This window comes from Panthera leo, chromosome C1 (genome assembly GCF_018350215.1).
Source record: "Panthera leo isolate Ple1 chromosome C1, P.leo_Ple1_pat1.1, whole genome shotgun sequence".
Classification (NCBI taxonomy): Eukaryota; Metazoa; Chordata; class Mammalia; order Carnivora; family Felidae; genus Panthera; species Panthera leo.
This window is the reverse complement of record NC_056686.1, coordinates 185,745,456-185,768,727: the sequence shown is the minus strand read 5'-3', so window position 1 is coordinate 185,768,727 and position 23,272 is coordinate 185,745,456. Positions and strand designations below refer to the sequence as shown.

The 23,272-nt window shown below is 41.0% G+C and overlaps 2 protein-coding genes and 1 long non-coding RNA gene across 8 annotated transcripts in view; 1 reads left to right on the top strand and 2 right to left on the bottom strand.

Moving 5' to 3' along the window:
* Positions 1 to 6,746, bottom strand: part of BZW1 (basic leucine zipper and W2 domains 1) — a 19,167-nt gene extending 12,421 nt beyond the window's left edge. Inside the window, exons 1-5 of one of the 6 annotated variants that reach the window (XM_042949653.1) lie at positions 6,658 to 6,746; positions 5,378 to 5,451; positions 3,453 to 3,629; positions 1,370 to 1,464; positions 349 to 414 (exon numbers count right to left, since the gene is read on the bottom strand). In XM_042949653.1, the coding sequence (XP_042805587.1) occupies positions 349 to 414; positions 1,370 to 1,464; positions 3,453 to 3,629; positions 5,378 to 5,441 (402 nt within the window). In that variant the 5' untranslated portion in view covers positions 5,442 to 5,451; positions 6,658 to 6,746. The other 5 variants (XM_042949655.1, XM_042949654.1, XM_042949651.1 and 2 more) reach the window with 5 other exon arrangements.
* LOC122226473 lies at positions 6,674 to 23,272 on the top strand. Its single transcript, XR_006205645.1, has 4 exons — positions 6,674 to 6,759; positions 18,826 to 18,884; positions 20,846 to 20,989; positions 23,127 to 23,272. It is a non-coding gene; the product is annotated as an uncharacterized LOC122226473 (long non-coding RNA).
* Positions 22,828 to 23,272, bottom strand: part of LOC122226472 (aldehyde oxidase 2) — an 87,168-nt gene continuing 86,723 nt past the window's right edge. Inside the window, exon 36 of the mRNA XM_042949657.1 lies at positions 22,828 to 23,179. The gene's annotated coding sequence lies outside the window, so the exon portion shown is untranslated. The remainder of the gene's footprint in view (positions 23,180 to 23,272) is intronic.

The following is a 23,272-nucleotide window of genomic DNA, read 5'->3' as shown; positions in this document are numbered from 1 at the left end:
TTTTCATTTACCTATATATAGACTAAGACTTCAATATCAAGTATGCTAAATTTCTTTCTCAATCTGCTTAACTCTGATCTTACTGTATCTTTTGAACAAACCCCATTTTGGTCTTTAGTTTTTTTGCCACTTGTTTGGACACAAAGCTAGGAAACACTGTGTAGCAAATTAAACTAAATGATATACCCCCGTAGCAAATTAAACTAAATGATACACCCCCAAATCACATTTCAATGACAGTCTACCTAAATACCTAAAATCCTCTCAAATCTGTGGCAAAATTAAGATTTAATGTTCCCCTCTTTGACCCCAACCTTCTGTATCCACAAAGCATACTGTTGTTCATACCTTTTTTACCTCATCTTCAAAACCTTTCTCCAGGTATTTGTAGCGCCTGATTAACTTGTTAAAAACCTATGAAGAACAGTAACGGAATTTAATAACTTGATATCTACAGATGCCAGATTCCTAAAAGATCTGAGTATCTCACAGTATCTTTAGAGCATCAAAGAAGGGAAACTTCCACTGGATATAAGAATTTACAAGCTATTTAAAAAGCCCGCTTGGGAAGAATCTGTCAACTCTCAAAACTTACAATATAACACTTTAATAGCCACCCACGATAGATTTTTATTGCCAGATATTAAAGCAAGGACTATTTATTGCTTAAATACAAGTCATTTACCCATCTGTAGGATTATTAACAGAATAAGATCAGAGAATATAGTTCTACTTTCCCAAAGACAGGTAACAAATTTCTAGGTTAGGAGCACTTGAATTCTTTGCTTACAATAACACAAACTATGTATGAAACCTTTGAATGAAATTTTGATTGGTAAGCTAATCTGCCTATTAACTCATTCATCTTTAAAAAGTTACAGGCAGGGCGCCTGGGTGGCTCAGTCGGTTAAGCGTCCGACTTAACTGTGAGGTCATGATCTCACAGTTCGTGGGTTCGAGCCCCACGTCGGGCTCTGTGCTGACAGCTCAGAGCCTGGAGCCTGGTTCAGATTCTGTGTCTCCCTCTCTCTCTGCCCCTCCCCTGCTCATGCTCTGTCTCTCTCTGTCTCAAAAAAAAAATAAACATTAATTGAATGAAATGACAAGGAAATGATTTTCCTTTTCAGTTTGAGGGTTTTCCTTAAAAATGGATTAATTCCAAAGGGACAAACAGGAAAATAATTCAATCTTTTCTACTTTGTTTTCCTCAACACATTTGAAATTTCTAGTTCGTTAATATTACACCAAAAAGTATCTCTAAATCTTCAGTTCAGATTCCTTCAACTTTCTATTTGCAACCTCTTAAAAGCAGACTACTCCTATTCAGACGGAGAATAGCTAACTGAAATAAATATATAGTTTCATTTACCTGAGCAAATGCTTGCATGGTTTCTAGGTCTTCTTGTGCTGCGAACACACAGACATCTGTACGCATCATGTCATCTGCCAGTGTACCACCTGGGGCTAAGGTATATTTTACAAAAAATTTGCAGTGACCTTCATTTAAAATTAGTAATTATTTCAATCTTACTTTCTAGAAGGATTCTCATTATAAAATAAAATGATACAAATTCTAAAAGATGATCTGAGAGCAAAGTCACTATCTCAAAAGCAACATGGTTGGTTGGTGAACAAAGTGAAACAACTTGAGAGAATAACCCCCTTCAGCAACCCAGTTAAACTCACTGCATTAACCATTCAACAGTACCAAATCTGTCACTCAAGTGGAGATGTTTTAAGTTGTTTTTGATAACATAACTTTCCATACAGAAAACAACCCTTCAAGCTTCCTAAGAGGCTGGGCCATAAAAACTTACAAGTTAGTCTTTACCTTTCATATACATTTGTAAGTATTTATGGATAAAGTGAGTCTGATATACACTTTGAAATATGGGGTAGGGGGATGAAGTCAGGGGGAACACAGCCAGACTAAGACTGTTAACAATTAAGTAGGGTAACAGCCAAGAAGTTCATTTTACTATTCTCTTTAGGATATATTTGAAAATTTCCTTAGTAAAGGTTTGAAAAAGGATTTTAAAAGCAGATTTAGGGTTAGTATTGTAAATAGAAAATAGGTATTTCTTACTACAAACTGCTAATATAATGGAATATATTAGAACATATGAATGTTAAGTTCCTTGGTTCCACCACTGAGTAATTATTTGACTGCATGTAAGTTACTGAAGCCTTTTAAGCCTCCATTCTGCAGGCTTACAAATAGAGTTCTGATTCTATCAGCTTGGCCTTGAGGATCAATATCATATCACTGTGAAAACATTTTGAAATGTCTTAAAGAGCTATGGAAATGAAATTATCACCATCATTTGAAGATATTTAACTAAATGGCACATTCTTTTAAGACATCCTGAGCTGGTGAGGGTGGAGGTGGAAGTTAGAGCAGTGCTGTGCAACAGAAACATAATGTGAGCCACATGATGTAATTTTATATCTTCTAGTAACTTCATTAAAAATATTAAAAACAGGGGCACCTGGGTGGCTCAGTTAAGTGCCCAACTTTTGATTCCGGCTCAGGTCATGATCTTGCAGTTTTAAGAACCCCATGTGTGTCAGGGCTCTTCGCTGGGTGTGGAGCCTACTTAAGAGTCCCTCCGAGGGTGCCTAGGGTGGCTCAGTCAGTTAAGCGTCCAACTCTTGATTTTGGCTCAGGTCATGATCTCACACTTCATGAGTTTGAGCCCCACACTGGGTTCTGTGCAGAGCCTGCTTGGGAATCTCTCACTCTGTGGCCCCCCCCCCCCTAAGATAAATAAACATTAAGAAAACCTGTAAACTGTCTTAGTTGTTCCTTATAAAAAAATGAGTTTCTCTGCCCCTCTCCCTGGCTCAGGCTCTTTCTCTCTCCCCCCCCCCCGCCAAAAAGGGTGCAATTTTAATATACTCTAATCCAACATATCAAAAATATTGATTCTAACATTTCAGTATTCAAAATATTATTGACATGTCTTACATTCTTTTTTATATCAAGTCTTTAAAATTCAACGTATATTTGACACTTATAGGACATCTCAATTTATATTAGCCAAACTCTAAGTGATTGTGGCTAATGTACTGAAGAATGTAGGATTAGTCCTCAGGCACACAGAAGTAGTATTTCATAAGACTACATAAGAGGCTAAGATTTCTCCATTAATGGAGAGTTTTCAAACACAGTTTGGAAAAATTACTGATTGGGGATGTAGTAGGGATGTACATATCAGAAAAGTCATCTCCAAATGTTATGATTTTCTAACAGATTTCAACTATAAAGCTAGACAGAGCAAGATAATTTGCTAAACTACTATGACCTGGGGGCGGGGGGAATGGAAAAATCCTAAGAAAGTAAAAAAGCCAAAACAAAGCCACCCTAATTTGACAGGTTTGTCAAACAGTCCATGTTCTGGATTCCACATCATCTCTATACATCACATTTCCCACAAAACCCAGACACTTACCCAGCATTCCGCCAGCCACCAGAATGTCAAAGAGTGTTTCTGCATATCGGCGGTAATCAAGTTTTGCTCCAGAAGCATCAAGAAACTTTGCTACTGCTTCCAAATCAGTACCAGTTTCAGTTAAGCCTTGAATAATACAGTCTTGAAACTGAGTAGGGTCAAACCTCTCTTTTTCATCTGGGGGGAAAACCCCACAACATTTAGTTTTAAAAGGCTTACCAAAATGCCATGAAACCACCACCTTATGAAAGTGTAACTACTGAATAAGTTAACCACATGTATCACAATCTCATTTATTTCAACACCTGAAAAAAACAAAACACAAAGCTTACCCAAGACCTGCAATGCAAGCAGACACAATAAGACTACACATATCCTCTGCAAATGCAAGGCATGACTGCCTAGTCACAAGAATTGTGTGGCTTGTCTCCTACTATTTTTTTCACACAAGTCTCATAAATGAGGAGTTAAATGAGCTAGTGTGTTCCTACTGCCAGGAGGCAATTTCTACTCCAAATGCTCTCCTATTGCCTCTGGGCTCTTCTGAAATTTAGGACATCCTCTAAACTTTAGGTAAATTTTATTCTTGAGTGAAATTCTGTCTAAATGCTGGAGCTCTTGATTCTTTTCTTTAAATGCCCATAACACTTTGTTTGTATGTTTGTTTTAAATCATTCATTTGGTACTTAACAGTGCCTTAGGGACATACCCAGCCTTTGCTGACTTCCCTATCTAGGTTAGATGCTACCGTAATTTTCACACAGCCCTGGAGTGACCAACTCCTCCCTGTCTGCCCAAGACTTTGTGTTAGCACTGAAAAGCCTAGGTCCTGTCTTCAGTCCCAGGCAAACTGGGATGATTGTTCATGCTACCCAGGACCCCACCATGAGGAACTAGGAGGGCATGAGTTATCTCAATGTGGAACTGGGGAAGTGACACCTCTTCCTGATGCTAATAACAATAAAATGACTTGGTATCACCACATCCTCAAGGGGATACAGACTTTTCCCTATTACTGCTGAATTGCTCAGTTTCCAACTCCCCTTCCTCCTCTTGAGAAAATTTATTTAGCAGGTGAAATCTAAAGAAATCTGAAAAGACTAGAATCAAATCACTGTTTAGTCTCCCCACTACAAGAGGACAGTCTATGATCAGGGATTACAAAAGATTATGTAATATATATCGCAAAGTGTCTGTTACCCAGGGTAGAAAAAAACAATTTATAACCAGTAGCTGACCCAGTTCTATTTCCTCAAAATCTCCTGTAAAATAAGGTCAATATGGCTTTTGAACAATAACACTGAAAAATCCTGGTGAAAGTATTAAGCCCAATACAAAATATATCTGAGACCACACCCCACTTAACTTTGTATCACTAATAAGTGCTTTGCTATAGAATATTCACCTAACTACCCACTAATAGAAGCAGTTAACAGAATTCTAGTACTTGTCTGTGAGAAGTATTTAATTTCAAAAGACATGACAGTGTGAACTCTGTTCCATAATTAGCTTCCATGTGTAAAGTCTGGTTTTTCTCTAGAAATCTTCACAAAGTTTGGGAAAAATCAGCAATTGCATTAGGAGCTCCCTTTCATAAATTAACTTTTCCCCTCAAGCAAGTCTGCTTAAATAAAATTTAGCTAGTGAAAATGCACTCCATACTTAAAAAAAAAAAGGTACTTTATCCTCACAATAAAAAGACCAGTCACTAACCTTAGAGATATATATGTTGATACTAAAAACTAAAGGCTTAGAAAAGCAGTAAAAATATTAAGGGTATATCTGAAATGGCAGTCAACTAGAAATTCAAGTTCCTTTCTGATATTTTCTCTCAAAAGATTTACTATTAAGCAATTGCCTGGCAGAAAAACCAAGATATCAAAGTTATTCTGGAAGTTTGGAGAGAGACTTTAAAACATATTTACCTCTTTTTCTGGTTTTAAAACGCTGGCCTGATAGCGTTGGCTTTTGCTGCTTTTGATTATTCATAAAAGACACCCTAAGAAAAGGAAAATAAAGCCTTAAAAATATCAGTGCCATAACATTTTGTTCTAAAAACAAAGCATCAAACCTTGGAGTAGTCACAATATAAATCAAATAGAACACTTTCAGCCTGGCAGTACCTGGGGCAGACACCAAGAATTAATGTAACTTCAAATCCTGCATTTCTCCCTACAAGAAACTCTGAAGATGTACGGTGAAGTACACTTTTAAAAGACTTTATAGCAGCACCATAGTGACTAGGGGCAAATCACCCATCATAAACATAATTGTTTGGTTTCCTCCTCGTTCCTCTTTGAATTCGCCTGCATATTCCAGCACTTCTAAGCACCACATAAGTCTAAGCGAGATTGCCATCATTGCCGCGAGGTATCCAAACCGTGTACGTCAATTTTCAGACACCGTCAAAGGGTGAATCCTTTCTACCATGGGCCTATGAGCAGCACCACCCTATGAAGTTGTGCCCGTGACTGCAGCGGCCGCTTGCACCACTCCAGCCTGCAAAATGAACTGAGAGCCGGCCTAGCCTCCTTTGCCCCGTACCCTGCAATCCAAGTCTCCTCCCCGAGCACGTGTCTCCCTATCCACACCCTTCCTGTGTCTGCCGCTCGAACGAGATAACCCACCCCCCACCCAGAACCCCTCGGCCCCTGCGGGGCGCCGCAGGGGCGAGCTCTCGGCCCGCAGCCCCTTCTCCACTGACCCCGTCGCCGGTGGTGGCGGCCGCCGCAACGAGCGGACCACAGGCGCCGAGGCGCTTCGCGCCGGGGGCCCCGCCGCCCCGTACATCCGCCCGCCCTCCAGCGAAAGCAGCGGTGGTGGAGGCGGCCGCAGAGGTGGTGGCTGCTCCCCCGCCCCTCCCGCCAGAACCCCCCACGCGTACATCACCCAACAGAGGCCGCAGCGGCTTTGTTACCCAGGCCAGGCAAGGCCGCTGCGGGGGGGGGGGGGGGCCCTCGGTCTCTGGCGCCGCAGCGCACCCCCGGGCCCCCACGTCCCGGTCCGGGCCGCAGACCCTCGACCTCCCTGCTGAGGTGGCGGCAGTGGACCTCCAATCCAGGCCCCGGATCCCGCCTGGCCTCAGGCGGCGGCTCAGACCCATTCAAGCCGGGCCACACCAGACCTGCCGGCCCCCACCCCCCTGCCCTGTCTGGCGACTGAGGGCCACAACCTCGTCCCGGGACAGGCGAGCGTCGCGCCTCACCGACTTTAAGGCGAAGAGAAAAGAGCCAGAAATCCCCGATGTGGCGGCAACTGCGGCGGTGTCTCCTCTGCGACCGGAACTAACGCGAGGAGGAGGGAAGAGGTGTCACCCCCGCCCCGGCCGGCCTCCTATCGCGAGATTTCTTCCTCAAGCGTCCTCCCCGCGTCTCCCTTAGACGAGGCCTTGAGCCTCCGCCTTTTCCATTCCTTGGGATTCGGGGTGGGAAAGTAGGAAAGGACAGGGAGAAGGGTTTTTAAGTCTTCTTTGTTCCTTTATTGGGTTCAAGGTTTTGCGGAAACTTATCCTATCCTAGCCTGTCTTTCTTCCCTCTCTGCCCCTTGCGGCCTCGTAGCACACGGAGGGGTTAGAAGAACAAATACCCCGCCCCCCATCCCCGCCAATCCTGAAGAATTTGGATACGGCAGCCCGGAGTCCCTCCCTGCAGACCCCCCCCCCCCCCCCGCCGGAAGTCGAAGCCTGAGGACTTGGTGCACTCGGGCCCTTTCTAGGGCGGTGGCTGAGCTTGGCCAAGGGTCCTTAGCTGACCTCCGCTCCCGTTGGGGTTGGTAGAACTCGCTCAGGCTAGTCCGAAGCGGGGCGACTTTGCTTTGAGGTGCCGCTGGCTGGCTGGGGTTGTGCACTGCCTCTCTTAGGAGGTTGGGAGATCCAGGTGGAAGGTTCAGAAGAAAATTCTGCCCTCCAACTGTGGCCGCTACTCCTTGCAGCGGTCTTTTGTCGTTTTCTCCTGAGTGTGGTCCTTGCGGGGACCTGGAGAGCCTCAGAATTCCTTGGAGGACTTTTAAAAACACAGATTGCTGGGTCTAACCCGCACAATTATGTAGATCTGTTGTAGGACTCAAAAATGTGCTTTTCTAACAAGTTCCCTCTGATGCTGATGATGCTGGTCTAGGGACTACACTTTTGAGAACCACTGAATTAGAGGATGTATCATCAGAGAGCTGAGGGACAAGGTAACGCGTGTGAAAAGCACTGTGGGCATTAAAACTGCAGAGATGCACAATGTCTCCAAGATCTAGCCTCATGTTTTTATTCCGTTTGTATCTTAGTTTGTTTTCCTCTCCATTGTTATTATCCTCCTACCAAAAAATCCCACCCAAACCCTAAAAACAGGGTCTGTTGCTACAGTCATCTTCCCTGCACTCTGCTTCTCTCCCTTATCAAACATTTTTGGTAAATCAGTTTATATTAGTTGATTTATTTAACTGTCTGACCTCTGCTGCCTTCCCCTCTCAACATCGTGGACAATTACTTTCTCAGAGTTCTTCCTCAGAATTATTGCCAAATCCAGTGATCCTCATTTTCCTTTCCTCCTCTGAGCATTTAGAACATTACCCATCTCCTTAAAAACTTCGTTCCAAGTATCCTGGTTACCCCCCTGGATAGTCCGTTGCAATTGCTGTTCCTCTTTTCTGTGCTCATTCCTTTTATCTTATTCCACTTTGCTTTCTTACCTTATACATTCCTAGGGATTTAACTTTGATTTTTTTATTTTTTAAATTAAAAAAAAAAAGTTTGTTTTTGAGAGAGAGCATGCATGAGCAGGGGAGGGGCAGAGAGAGAGGGAGACAGAATCCAAAGCAGGCTACAGGCTCCTAGCTGTCTGCACAGAGCCCAACACGGGGCTAGAACCTACCAACAGTGAGATCATGACCTGAGCTGGTCAGACACTTAACTGACTAAGCTACCCAGGTGCCCCTGGATTTAACTTAAAAAAAATTTTTTTTTAATGTTTATTTTGGAGACAGAGACAGAGCATGAACAGGGGAGGGGCAGAGAGAGGGAGACACAGAATCTGAAACAGGCTCCAGGCTGTGAGCTGTCAGCGCAGAGCCTGACGCGGGGCTCGAACCCACGAACTGTGAGTTCATGACTTGAACCGAAGTCAGACGCTTAACCAACTGAGCCACCCAGGTGCCCCGGAGTTAACTTTTAAAAGAGTGCCAAATGCTATTGAATCATTACATATTTGTCAAGGCTCTCTATCCTTCTAGGCTGAGGGAATGACAGTGGGAAGGTCCTGAGGTAGGAAAAACCTGACCTGTTGGAGGAACTGAAAGGGGCTAGTGTGACTGGATCTTGGTGGGAGATGGGAGGACTACGGGGAGCGCAGAGAAGTGGCAAGAGTCAGATTCCTCAGTGTAAGCCTTTTCCCCAAGGCCTATCTGGTAGCTCCACTAAATGCCAAACTAAACACTCTTTGTACCCTTACCCCTAAACTGTTTTTCTCACTTCTGAAGTTCTGTTAAAGGCACACTGTTTTACTAATAAGAATAGCTACTGTTATGTGGCAGATATATGTGTCATGTATTCTTCTAAGCACTCCACCTTATTTAATCCTCAAAACTACCCTATGATTGGGGCACCTGGGTGGCTCAGTCAATTAAGCATCTGACTTCGGCTCAGGTCATGATCTCTTGGTTCATGAGTTTGAGCCCTGCATCAGGCTCTGTGCTGACAGCTCAGAGCCTGGAGCCTACTTTAGATTCTGTGTCTCCTTCTCTCTCTGCCCCTCCCCTGCTCATGCTCTGTCTCTCTTTCAGAAAAATAAATAAACATTAAAAAAAAAAAAAAAACCTACCCTATGATCTAGACTCCATCATTAGCCCCATTTAATAGATGGGAAGACTGAGGCATAGAGAGGTCAAGTAACTTACCCAAGGTCATATAACTAGTAAATGGAAGAGCTTAATTTGAACCCAGACATTCTGGCTGCACTGCTATAGCATTACTGTCTTGCCACCAAGATCTTATTTATCCATTCAACAAATAGTTGCTGAACTAAAGACCACTAGAGACACAGAGGTAACAAGTTAGACCTCTGACCTCACAAAGCTTGTCTTCTATATTTGTCACATTTCTCAACTCAATCATCTTTTTCCAGTAATATCTTCATTTAGGCCTCTATTACCTCTAAGTAACTGGGACTTTTGCAATAACTTCCTAACTGTGCTATCCCTTTCTCCACCCTTCTAGAATAATCTTCCCAGATGCCGCCTGAATCATATCTCTTCACTGTTTACATGCTGTGGTTTGTACTCCAGATCACCCAGGAATAGTTCTGACCAATGTTTCTCACCTTTACTTCCCATCACACTGGTGGTTCTTAACCTGTAATTGCCATCCATCATGGGGTGTAGCAAGCATTTTTGACTAAAAACTATATTAAATTTAGCAAGTGATTTCCTTTAAAAAGTAAAGCAGATGGAAGATTATCTATTATAAGATCATTCTCACTCATTTGCATGCTGATATATGTTCCTGGAAGTGAGAGAGGGAGGGGGTCATTTGGAATTGTATATGGCAGGCAGCCTAATTTACCTATGCCCTTGGGAAATGTTTATAACCTGTATCTCGAGCAGAAAAGTTTCCAAACACCTGAACTCTATGCTTTAATCAGACTGAGATGTCCTTTCCTCATTCTTTACTGTCAAAATCCCATTTATTATTTCAAGGCTTATCTCAAATACTACCCTTCCCTTAAGCCTTTCTTAATCACTGCAGCTGATGTAAACATATTCCTTTTCTGAACTTTGCACTTTGTGCTTTCTGATATTCAATCTACTTTTGTATTTGCAGTTGTCTTTTATTCTATACTGAAATTCTTTATGGCAATGGCAATTTCTTACTCATTTTAGTAGTGCCTCACTGTATAGCAAGCATCATGCTTTAGTAAGTATGGGATGGGTTTGATATAGCTAGTATTTCTCATGGAGGAGACCTGATCATGGAGGAGAAAGAAGGGTGAGAAGGAATTTCAAGCTGGTTTTCTTTTAGGGATGCTGAAATACAGACATTTATTTTTATTTTTTAAAATGTTTATTTATTTTTGAGAGAGAGAGAGAGAGAGAGAGAGAGTGTGTGTGTGTGTGTGTGTGTGTGTGCAAGTGGGGGAGGGACAGGGAGAGACGGGGACAGATGATCTGAAGTGGGCCCTGTGCTGAGAGCAGAAAGCCTGATGTGGGGCTTGAACCCACGAACTGTGAGATTATGACCTGAGCCAAAATTGGACCCTCAACTCAACCGACTGAGCCACCCAAGTGCCCTGGAGTATAGATATTTAAAGGAGAATCTAGTCCCTGGGTGTTTTTGAGGCTTCACATGAGTCACTTAACCTCTCTGTAAAATGTGAGTACTGATGCTTTACATGATAAAGACCCTTCGAATGCTCATAACTGGAGTTCCATATCATTTAGTAGATTTGTTATTTGTCCTTAAACTGAATGTAGTTCCTAACAATGTACTGCATGCCTACTTGATAAATGCTGTACTAGTGTAAAAATTTAAGGAGCTTAAAGTGTTAAGTTTAAGGAGCTTAAGGTTAATGAGCTCAAGGAGAGGAGGGATAAATCAGATCTTTGAGGAAATGCCTCATAAGACAAGGCCCAAGTCTGCCTTAAATTGCCTTTTGTTTTGTTAGTGCTGTGCAGGACTTTGTTATTCAGACTTTCTGTGCTCAGTTACGAATCCTGTAATGGCTAACCTTGCAAACTCCAGCATGTCAATAACAAAGTTTTGGGTAAAATGTCAGCAACATTCAGGACAATGTCTTACGATAGAAGTATTTTGGAACTTTTTTTCATCATTATTAGGCCAAATTCGGTTCCCTACTTACCCCTTTCTCCTTTCCTTCCTTCTTTCCTTCCTTCCTTCCTTCCTTCCTTCCTTCCTTCCTTCTTTCTTTATTCCATTTCCTTCCTTCCTTCCTTCCTTCCTTCCTTCCTTCTTTCCTTCCTTCCTTCCTTCCTTCCTTCCTTCCTTCCTTCCTTCCTCTCTCTCTGTCCCTTCCTCTCTTCCTTCCTTCGTTTCTTTCAGCTCCATGCCCAACATGGGGCTCAAACTCAGGACCAAGAGTCACACGCCCTACTGACTGAACCAGCCCGGCATCCTTGGGTTCCCTACTTTATAATTTTTTTAATTTATATTATTATTTTTAATGTTTATTTATTTTTGAGAGAGGGAGAGAGAGAGGGAGACAGAGCGTAAGCAGGGGGAGGGCAGAGAGAGAGGGAGACACAGAATCTGAAGCAGGCTCCAGGCTCTGAGCCCGACATGGGGCTTGAACTCATGAACCGAAGATCATGACCTGAGCCAAAGTTGGACACTTAACCAGCTACCCAGGCACCCCCCTGGGTTCCCTACTTTATTTTTTTCAATATATGAAATTTATTGTCAAATTGGTTTCCATACAACAGCCAGTGCTCATCCCAAAAGGTGCCCTCCTCAATACCTATCACCCACCCTCCCCTCCCTCCCACCCCCCGTCAACCCTCAGTTTGTTCTCAGTTTTTAAGAGTCTCTTATGTTTGGCTCTCTCCCACTCTAACCTCTTTTTTTTTTTTTTTTTCCTTCCCCTCCCCCATGGGTTTCTGTTAAGTTTCTCAGGATCCACATAAGAGTGAAAACATATGGTATCTGTCTTTCTCTGTATGGCTTATTTCATTTAACATCACACTCTCCAGTTCCATCCACGTTGCTACAAAGGGCCATATTTTGTTCTTTCTCATTGCCCTGTAGTACTCCATTGTGTATATAAACCACAATTTCTTTATCCATTCTTCAGTTGATGGACATTTAGGCTCTTTCCAAAATTTGGCTATTGTTGAGAGTGCTGCTATAAACATTGGGGTACAAGTGCCCCTATGCATCAGTACTCCTGTATCCCTTGGATAAATTCCTAGCAGTGCTGTTGCTAAGTCATAGGGTAGGTCTATTTTTAATTTTCTGAGGAACCTCCACACTGCTTTCCAGAGTGGCTGCACCAATTTGCATTCCCACCAACAGTGCAAGAGGGTTCCCATTTCTCCACATCCTCTCCAGCATCTATAGTCTCCTGATTTGTTCATTTTGGCCACTCTGACTGGCGTGAGGTGATATCTGAGTGTGGTTTTGATTCGTATTTCCCTGATGAGGAGTGACGTTGAGCATCTTTTCATGTGACTGTTGGCCATCTGGATGTCTTCTTTAGAGAAGTGTCTATTCATGTTTTCTGCCCATTTCTTCACTGGGTTATTTGTTTTTCGGGTGTGGAGTTTGGTGAGCTCTTTATAGATTTTGGATACTAGCCCTTTGTCCGATATGTCATTTGCAAATATCTTTTCCCATTCCGTTGGTTGCCTTTTAGTTTTGTTGGTTGTTTCCTTTGCTGTGCAGAAGCTTTTTATCTTCATAAGGTCTCAGTAATTCATTTTTGCTTTTAATTCCCTTGCCTTTGGGGATGTGTCAAGTAAGAGATTGCTACGACTGAGGTCAGAGAGGTCTTTTCCTGCTTTCTCCTCTAAGGTTTTGATGGTTTCCTGTCTCACATTCAGGTCCTTTATCCATTTTGAGTTTATTTTTGTGAATGGTGTGAGAAAGTGGTCTAGTTTCAACTTTCTGCATGTTGCTGTCCAGTTCTCCCAGCACCATTTGTTAAAGAGACTCTCTTTTTTCCATTGGATGTTCTTTCCTGCTTTGTCAAAGATTAGTTGGCCATACGTTTGTGGGTCTAGTTCTGGGGTTTCTATTCTATTCCATTGGTCTCTGTGTCTGTTTTTGTGCCAAAACATCTTTTTTTTAAAAGTAATCTCTACAAGCCCAATGTGGGGCTTGAACTCACAACCTCAAGATCAAGAGTTGTATGCTCTACCGATTGAGCCAGTCAGGTATCCCTCTTTTATGCCATTTCTTTCATTTGCCGCATAGAATGATTTCATTAGTTATTTGACTATTAATAGTATTTACTATTATTTACTATTAATAATATTTGTTATGATCAAGATTATGAAAAATAAAAAAATAAGCATTAGTAATTACCTATTTTAATAAAATTTGGTAAATAAGCTACTCTTTTCTTTTTTAAATGTTTATTTATTTTTGAGAGACAGTGCACACAAATGGGGGAGGGGCAAAGAGAGAGGGAGGCAGACGGTCCAAAGCAGGCTCTGCTATCTGTGCAGAGCCTGACACAGGGTTTGAACCCATGGACTGTAAGATCATGACCTGAGCCAAAGTCAGATGCTTAACCAACTGAGCCACCAAAGCACCCCAGTAAGTAAGTTATTCTTTTAAGACACTTATTTCTTCCCTTGAAACAGACATCTCTTATTTAGATTTTTGAGGCTTAGGCATTCAAGAAACCTGGCATTCATTCTCTTTCTCTCCACATAGGAATGATGGTAGGTTAAGGTGAAAACTCTTTGCTCCTGTAAAGTGCTTATTCAGAAAATAGTTTGAGGTAACTTGCCAAGTAAGTAATATTTTGGATGAGCATAATTGCTGCATTTTAAGTTATGTAACATTCAAGGCATTTATTTAAAGAAAAGCAAACAAGGTTAACTATGATGGCATATGGTATAACCATTAGTTACAGGATTATTTAGGAAAGGCTGTTTATTGCTTATCAAGTCTTATCTCTTAATGTATTAAAATTCATTTAAAGAACAAGAAATCTTACTGATGACCCAGATCTAAATGTGTCTGTGTTAGAAAATTATCTCGAATGTATGTTGAACTATTGCCTGGCATATTTAGATGGCCATCTTTCTTTGCTCTCTTTATAAACCCAAATTTCACATTTTAGGGTCAGTGTGTGATATAAAGTTATTAGCCTAAAATGAGAAAGCAACTAAACTAAATAGAACTTAGCTGCTGCTTTATTATTATTGTTGTTAGTAGTGGTAGCAGCAGCAGTTGTAGTAATAACTACTGCTGATAATTAGTAGTAATAGAATGGTCTTTATAGGCCTTCATTTAGAGAGGATGTTATTGTTTACAAAATATTTTCACATGGATTTCAGAATTCTTCATAGAAACTTTGTGGGTAAGTAGGGCTGTTTTACTTTCAAAGTAAGCTAAATATATTTGATGGTGATCATTCTTCCAAAAGAAGGCCATGGACTACTTATTTAGGAAATCTAATGCCAATTTATCTGATGAGAAAAGTACAACCCTTTTACTCATCATGCATTTCCAATTCTACTCTTAAAATGTTGTATTAAAACTGTCTTGGAGGATTTCCTAGGTCTTTCTGGGACAAAAATCATTTTCTTTTAAAACATAGGTTTATTTTTCAGAACCTAACTAGTACAGGTGGTGGTAGCCTTAGAAGGCTTTATACAATTAGGCTTGCCCACAACAGAGGTTTTCAGCTTTTGGTGAATCATTATAGGAAGTGCTAAAACGAAATTCTGCATCAATTCTCTACACCTGTTACTTTGAATGTAAGTCACATTTTAATATACACAGATTCCATGAAGAGTTTTTAGAACCTAGGTAAAAAGTGTTATGAAATAACATTAAGAACTTTGGTGTTTTATGACATTTTGAGAATCACTTTCCTAGAAAGAACAACATATATGCAACAGATTTGTCTCTCAGAAATGGCATTTGCTGAGAACAGTTAGGAAGTTCTCTGCTCTTCTTTGGCAGAAAAGAGGTAAAAAAGTGAAATGCTCTAGGACCTTCACTTTTATTTTCTACAACATGTATCTACTAAATACCTACTATGTGCCTGGTGTCAATGGCGGTCAGAAGACAATGAATTACGGTTCTTATCATGTGCCCTGTCCAATGATGGACACAGATGATAATGACAAGTACAGTACAGTTGTGAAGGTATAAATGGAGAGGTTTGCACTAGAGGCCATTAGGAGGTGGATGAGGCAGTGGGCAAATCCACAGGGCTGGGAAGGAAGGGGTTTCCAAAGGATTCTGAATAGGAGATCTCCAAAGTGGGTCTTGAAGGAAGAGAAGAGGTTGGTCAGATGGAGAAGTAGGGGCAAGAAGCAGCATGTGGAAAGGCCAGAAAAGTGATGATGGCTGCCAAATTCTAAGAGCAGGGAGCAGCTTGGTGTGTGTTGCATAAGAGTGTGTGTGTATATGCATGTGTGTGTTGGGGAAGGGATGGCAGAGATGAAGGGGGTGTTTGGTCTTAATCTATGTTGTTTTCTGTGTAGTGATTTACTTTACAATACTTTAGATATTTAGTAAAAACGATATGATATATTTAAGCATATTTAACTATTATCTATGTCCTAGATGTAGTCAGTTTGCACCCTTTTTTAAATGTTTATTTATTTTTGAAAGAGAGAGAGACAGTGTGAGCAGGGGAGGGCAGAGAAAGAGGGAGACACAGAATCTGAAGCAGGCTCCAGGTTCTGAGCTGTCAGCACAGAGCCCAATTCAGCTCAAAGCCATGGACTGCAAGATCATGACTTGAGTCAAAGTCAGACACTTAAATGACTGAGCCACCCAGGTGCCCCAACTTTACATTTGAAGAATCCAAATCATGAATCTGAACTTCAAAATTAGTTCCATAAGCATTTCAAATAATTTTCTAAAACTTCATCATAAGGTTTTGTTAACTGGTATTTGGATAATTGGATGTTAGAAATAAGGTAAATGGTTGGCTAGAAAGGTTATATTCATCCTGTGAACCTTATCTGAAGAAGGTGGAAGAATCTAGTAGGCAGTGCTGGGACAGGCTGTAGGTCTGGAGTGCTACTGGTCCTGAGTGCCTTCTTCCCAGGGGATGCTATCATTTTCTCAGCTAGAAGGTTAGAAGATTGTGCCACCAGAGTGTTGTATCCACCCAGTATGAACCTACCATGCAAGACGTTTGACCTATCTCATGGTGGCTATAGATATTTATTAAAGAGCCAGTCAGGGGGTGCCTGGGTGGTTCAGTCAGATAAGTGTCCAGCTCTTGGTTTCAGCTCAGGTCATGATCTCATGGTTTGTGAGCTCGAGCCCCATGTTGGGGCTCTGTGCTGACAGCACGGAGCCTGTTTGGGATTCTCTCTCTCCTTCTGTCTCTGCCCCTCCCCCAGTAGTGTGCTGGCACATGCTGTCTCTCTCAAAATAAATTAAAAAACTAACACACACACACACACACACACACACACACACACACCAAAAACAAAAGCAAAACAAAAAAACAAACCCAAAACCCAAGAGCTAGTCAATTGCCTAATTGCCTCAGGTCAGTTTGTGATAATCTGATCAGCAGTGGAAACTACTAGAGATTATTATAGTATGACACCAGTGGACCATCAGCATTTTAGAAAGGTCACTCTGGGTTAAAGGAAGCTGTAGTGGGCTAGAAAGTGAGACCTTTTGGATTCTGTTTTATCTAACTTAATATACCCACCTACAACCTGTGTTTTGTATACTTGCTTCTCTTCCTCTTCCTCCTATAGATTTTTAAACTATGCAGATTCTGGCAATACCCCTTTGGGGTAGTGTATCAGGATAGAGTAGTTGTGGGCAGCTGGGTGTGGGAATTTTGAAAAAAGCTCCTTAGCTGATTCTGATATGTCTATGTCTGCTTCTTCCAGAGGGAGGATTTAATGGCATGGGAGAAGAATGTCAGGGCTAAGGAGAGAGGACAGAGGGTTTGTTTGTTTGTTTGTTTGTTTTTAGTTTTTAGTGTTTTTTTTTGTGTGTATGTTGGGGGGTTATTTTTGTGTGTACACAAAAATATGTCTTCAATGTTTATGGATTGTGAGCAACTTAAGAGGTTGTGGAATTTGAAATAATAAGCTACCAAACTTTGATTCATCTAGTTTTTGGTTAAAAATATAAATAACCATTGGTCACAATGGTGTTTGAAAGGCTTAGGGGAGGAAAAAGTCAAGTACTTTGCTATTTCAGTGTACTGGTCTCTATAAGCCTTGGAGAACATTGATATTGCAGCAATTCCTTGAGCACAAGGAACAAAGAGACCAGACAGGTGAGAAAAGGTCTTGTTGAAATTGGTACAGGCTCTGTTTTTGTTATATTTGCAAAAAGAGGGAAGAAGTTTGTTCTTAGTTATATTTGTTCTTAGTTACATATTTAGTGTTAATTATGTTGGGTTGTTTGTTCAAAGTTAAGGCAAATTTTTTTTTTTTAAGATTTTATTTTTAAGTAATCTACATACCCAATGTGGGACTTGAACTTATGACTCGGAGATCAAGAGTCACATGCTCTACTTATGGACCCAAGCAGGTGCCCCAAAGTCTTGTTTTGTTTTGTTTTAAATGCCACTCACCATGAAAGATTTATTTGCTCTCTTTGAAAAATAGTACACAGAGTTTGTTGTTGTTGTTTTTTTAAACTAAACTCTACACCCAATGTGGGGCCTGAACTCATGACCCCAAGATCAAGAGTCACATGCTCTACTGACTGAGCCAGCGAGGCGCCCAAGACAAAGTTCTTTATATCTTCTCCCTGGAATGTAATTGTCTGCTGGTTACATTTAGTCAAAAAATTATATTTGTTGTAGAATATCAAATATATTCACTTAAATTGTAAACTAACTATATTAATCAGATTCACCACTATATAAATTGTGTAGGCTTTTCTGACATTTGGAAAAAATCTCAAAGTTCTATGTCTGTTTTTTCTTGATGCGTATCAGCATCTAACTTTGAAACTATTAAACCATGGCTGTTATAATATATGGTAAGCAAGTATCAAGGATACAGTCAATGAGGTAGCCAGGATAATAAAGCAAGTTCCGAGGAAGAAATAAGAAACTGTTATGGAAAAAAAGAATGTCAGAATAAGGTTGCACAGGGGCACCTGGGTGGCTCAGTCGGTTAAGCGGCCGACTTCGGCTCAGGTCATGATCTCGCGGTCCCTGAGTTCAAGCCCCGCATTGGGCTCTGTGCTGACAGCTCAGAGCCTGGACCCTGTTTCAGATTCTGTGTCTCCCTCTCTCTGACCCTCCCCTGTTCATGCTCTATCTCTCTCTGTCTCAAAAATACATAAATGTTAAAAATTAAAAAAAAAAAGAATAAGGTTACACAGCCTAAAAAAACAAAACAAAACAAAACAAAACCCAAAACAAGCAAACAAAAACCCAAAAATCAAAAGCCAAAAACTAAAACAAAACTGGTTAATATCTTATAGAGTGAAAAAACTATAACCTTTGGAATTATCTTTTCAACTATACCAGACATCATTTGCAATTTATCAATGTTCTGCAAGTTAACACCTATATTAGTTTCCTACTGCTGCTATAAAAAAATTACTGTAACTAGAGAGCTTAAAACAATACAGATTTATCTTACAGTTCTAGAGGTCAGATATCCAAAAAGAGTCACACTGTATTAAAATCAAGATATGAGCAGGGCTGTGTTCCTTCTGGAGATTCTAGAGGAGAACCTATTTTATTGCCTTTTCCAGCTTCTAGAGATTGCCTACCGCAAGACCTGGCTTTTCAGGAGTTCGAACCCTAATAAACAGTAAGTATATAAAGTTCCCTAGAGTAATATTGTCCAATATAACTTTCTGAGATGATGGATATAGTCTCTTCTGTGTTGTTCAATATGGTACCCACTGGCCACACGTAGCTAGTGAGTACTTGAAAGGTGGCTAGGACAAATAAGGAAATGAATTTTTTATTTAATTAATCAAAATTTAAATTTAAATAGCCACATGTGGCTAGTGGCCACCATATTAGACAGAGTATCCCTAGAGCATCAGAGTACTCTAGAATGGGCTTATTAAATAGTACTGAAGTATGACATTGAAAGGTCACACAGTATTTTTTCCCCCTCATTTCCAGGTGTTGGAAAGTTTTTCTTAACATATGTAGGTAAAATAAATAGTGACTCTAACAGACTAAAATCCAATAATAATAACAATAACAATAAAATCCAATTTCAATAACAATGTGATTTCTTTGTCAAAGAACTATAGCTTCCTTCCTTTTACTTTTCTTAGTTCTGGCTCCTGGGTTTCTGGGTTACACAGTATAGGTTTCATAAATACTTTGAATAGAGCATTTCTGTCTGCTTTTCCTTAGTCAAAGATGTGCAAGTATCACTTTGAGATAGAACCTGTGGTAAAGGATGAGTAAAACATAGTTCCTGCCATCAGGCTAGAAAGGGAGGATACACATGTAGACAGATAGATGGTGTGATAGACGAACCAGTTACAATATGGGTGGGATGGAGAAAGGATCACTTCCACCCAAAACTGTGTCTGTTAGCCTTAGCAAGAAAGTTTGTTGGCATAGTGGGCTGAATAGTGTTCTCCTGAAGTTCACGTCTACCTGGAACCTCAGAATATGACTTTGTTTGAAAATAGAGTCTTTACAGACATAATTAGTTAAGAGGACGTCATACTGGATTTGGGTGGGCCCTAAATTCAATGGCTGGTGTTCCCCTGAGAGAAAAGAGAAAGGGAGATGGACCCAGATACACAGGGAAGAAGGCCATGTGACAATGGGGCAGAGTTTGGGGTGATGTAACGGCAAGCCAAGAAATGCCACGAAACTCCAGGAATCACCAGAAGAGGCAAGAAAGGGTTCTTCCCTAAAATCCGTGGCCCAGCTAATACCTTGATTTTGGACTTCTAGCCTCCAGAACTGTGAAAGAATAAATATTTAGGCCATCTAGTTTGTGGGAATTTGTTATGGCAGCCCTAGGAAACTAATAAACCTGGCAAGATACTGGCTAGCCGATGAAATTGAGGGCAGAACTGAAGAAGCAGGCCTTGAGATGCACAGGGACAGGGGTGCCTCTGAGGACCTAGCAGCAAGCTTGTGGACTTGTTCCCCATAGCTGGCCATCCAGGCAATCTGTTCCAGTGGCCTTTTAACCTTGTGTACCTTCCTCAAGAGTCTAACTCTCAGGAGACACTCAGACCCAGCTTTATCCTATGCCTTTCCCAGTAGCCTTCTTGGAACACATGGAGTAGAAGATAAGAGACTTCCCAAAGGAAAAGACTCCAGGCAGATAAAAACAAGTGTTGACTGCTACACAAATTATAGTACAGTTCTTTTTGGAAGAAGAAACTGTCCTGTTGAATGGTACTCTTTTACTCAATGAGGGTAGGTGGTTACAGATGTTGAGAGAGATTATCCAGGAAGCTATGTGCAGAAGGGTTTGGAGCAAGACCAGGTAGACAGCTGGTAACATCATCTAAATATGAAGATAAGGAGTGTGGAGACATCTGTCCTACTATGGTGGCTATGCCAAGGAAAAGAACATTCTTGTTTTGTACTCCATGATATCTTGGTATCAGCTCATTCAAGGTTGTGTAGGGAGACTGAGAAAATGTGTTTATTTTCTGTCTCCAACTATTTCTGCCTGATTTTCAAACTCCTTTTTTGCATCTTATGAATCAGAAATCATATCTTTCTTCTATTTGTCTACCTAATTATATGAGACAGATCAAATATTAATTTTCACTGTTCCAGAGGTAGAGCTGGGAGCAGGTTGCTTTTCCTTTACACGAGAGAACGAACACCTGCTCAGAGAACTGAGGTTAAAAAGGCCAGAGTACAAATGCTTCCTGTGCCCCAGACCCATGGGAGAGAAACAGGAGGATCCACGGAGCAATGGTGGGTGTAAAGGGTTATATTCCTCACTGTTACAGACACTAGGGTGCTGCTGACATGGGGAAGGGGGTAGACAGAGAGATGGGGGACTAGCACCTTACTCAGTGGGTCCAGCAGTGTAATCCAGGTAGAAACCAGGTGCTTGTCCTGACACCTTAGACTTCCCCTACCATCCTGACGTTTGGTCATTATGTCTCATCCCTGTGTGGAGCCAGCTGAGAGTAACTTTAATCTTGACAAGAGTGGCTGGGCATTCTGGGACCTTCTATTCCTGAAGGAAAAAATAGTAGCTAATAAAAGTGGTTACATTTTGTGCTTGTGTGAGAATTGGCTGGATGGGGATGGTATGAGAGTTAGTCCTTGTACTGTATACCTTTTTATATTTTTGAACGTATTACTAATTTAAAACCTTTAGTATCTTTTAACAACACTTACTGAGCCCAAAGAACTGATTTCAAGTATGTGGTTTCAACTATGCCTTTTTGAAAAAGTATTTGATTGATATCCATGCAATTAAGATTTTAGTGCATCAACTCACATAAATAACTTCTGCAGACCCCTTTATGTTTATTCCTTCATAGTTCTCAACTGTGGCAAATAGAAAATAAATACCTAGTAACCATCCGTAGTCCTGACAGACCAAATTTTATAAAATATGAATTATATTTACCATTGTTTAAAATGATAGAGATGATAAAACAAATTTCTCATTTCTTATTACTTTCTTCTTTAAAAAAATTTTTTTAAAATGTTTATTTATTTTTGAGAGAGAGCAAGAGATAGCATGTGAGTGAGGGAGGGGCAGAGAGAGAGGGAGACACAGAATCTGAAGCAGGCTCCAGGCTCTGAGCTGTCAGCACAGAGCCTGATGCGGGGCTTGAACTCACAAGCCATGAGATCATGACCTGAGCTGAAGTCAGATTCTTAACCGACTTAGCCACCAAGGTGCCCCTCATTTCTTATTATTTTCAATAACTTTTGAATCACTTTGCCCTGGCTACTCCCACTAAGTTCCCCAGCTCTTCTGCTCACAAAAATCTTGCATAATTTTTTTTCCTGCCCATGACCCTTCTGTTCTTGTCTCCTTTCTCTTTGTGCTCCAGTCCCACTTCCTCCCTTAGGCTCCTGTGGCCTAGTGGAGTCTCCAAAGTCAGCATAGAGGCCTGTGGACAGGCCTGTGGACAGCCGTGTTGTGTCTCAGTCCCTGCAAGCAGATTTACTCACTGCCTCCAGTGACCTACATCCTCCTGCAGGCTGTACGACAATCCTGATCTTGGCCTTCACTCCCAAGCCACCCAGCACTCTCAGTCAGCCTCACCTCAGTCACTTCAGGAGTCACTGTAGACAATGGCTTGGAGAGCTTTATCACATGAGTTCTGGCTGACAGAGACTTTCTGGTCAAATAAGGCCCAGTTCATATTCCGGTTTCTCCTCCTCTGAAGGCCTCCAAAACTCAGATTAATGGAATTTGGTGGATCCTGCATTCTAAAGTACAACATCGGGGTGATTACAATTAAACTTGCGCTCCGTGTTTACCTACTTCAGAATATGGGAAGTTGAGCAGTGAAGTATTTCTGAAACTGATACTAGATTGGGTGGTTTTTATAAACAAAAAAATGAAAGGGTTTTATGATACATTGAAAATGTTTTTACATTGCCCTTTATCTCCAAATTCCAAAAGAATGTTAACCAGTTGAATAGCTGATCTACACGAGGAAAATACAACTCCTTTGTTGTCCAATGCCCAGACATGGACGCATAGCTAATCCACAGTAAGAACAAAACAAAATTGTAGATCTCTTTTGGTGTCCTTACCTGTGGCCACCCAATCAAACACATCCTTGAGGAAAGTAATCACATGTTTATTTACTGAGAAGTGTCTTCCACTCTAGGATCACAACCTGTATTACTAGTCAGTCCAGTTAGATTGGAGGGATACACAAAGAAAAAAATTTGCTTTTAGAGCAATATTTACGTGATGTCTTCACAAACAAATCAAACTTAAACTTGGCTACTGTGGATATTGCAATGCTTATCTGGTGACCTCTAGGCTAAAATGTCTAAGCAAATAATGATTTATCTTGTTAGCCTAATCAGGCTTGAATAATGTTTCTAAAATTTGTCTTTTCTTCCACAACAGTGTATCAGTTTGGATTAACAAACCATCTTTTCACTTGTGAAAAACTGAAACACCTGGAAAAAAAAAAAAGAAAGGAGAGTAATTATAAAAGTGTGCAAATTCCCCAGCTTTTGCATGCAAGGAAAACAATAAGTAGTTGAAAACTT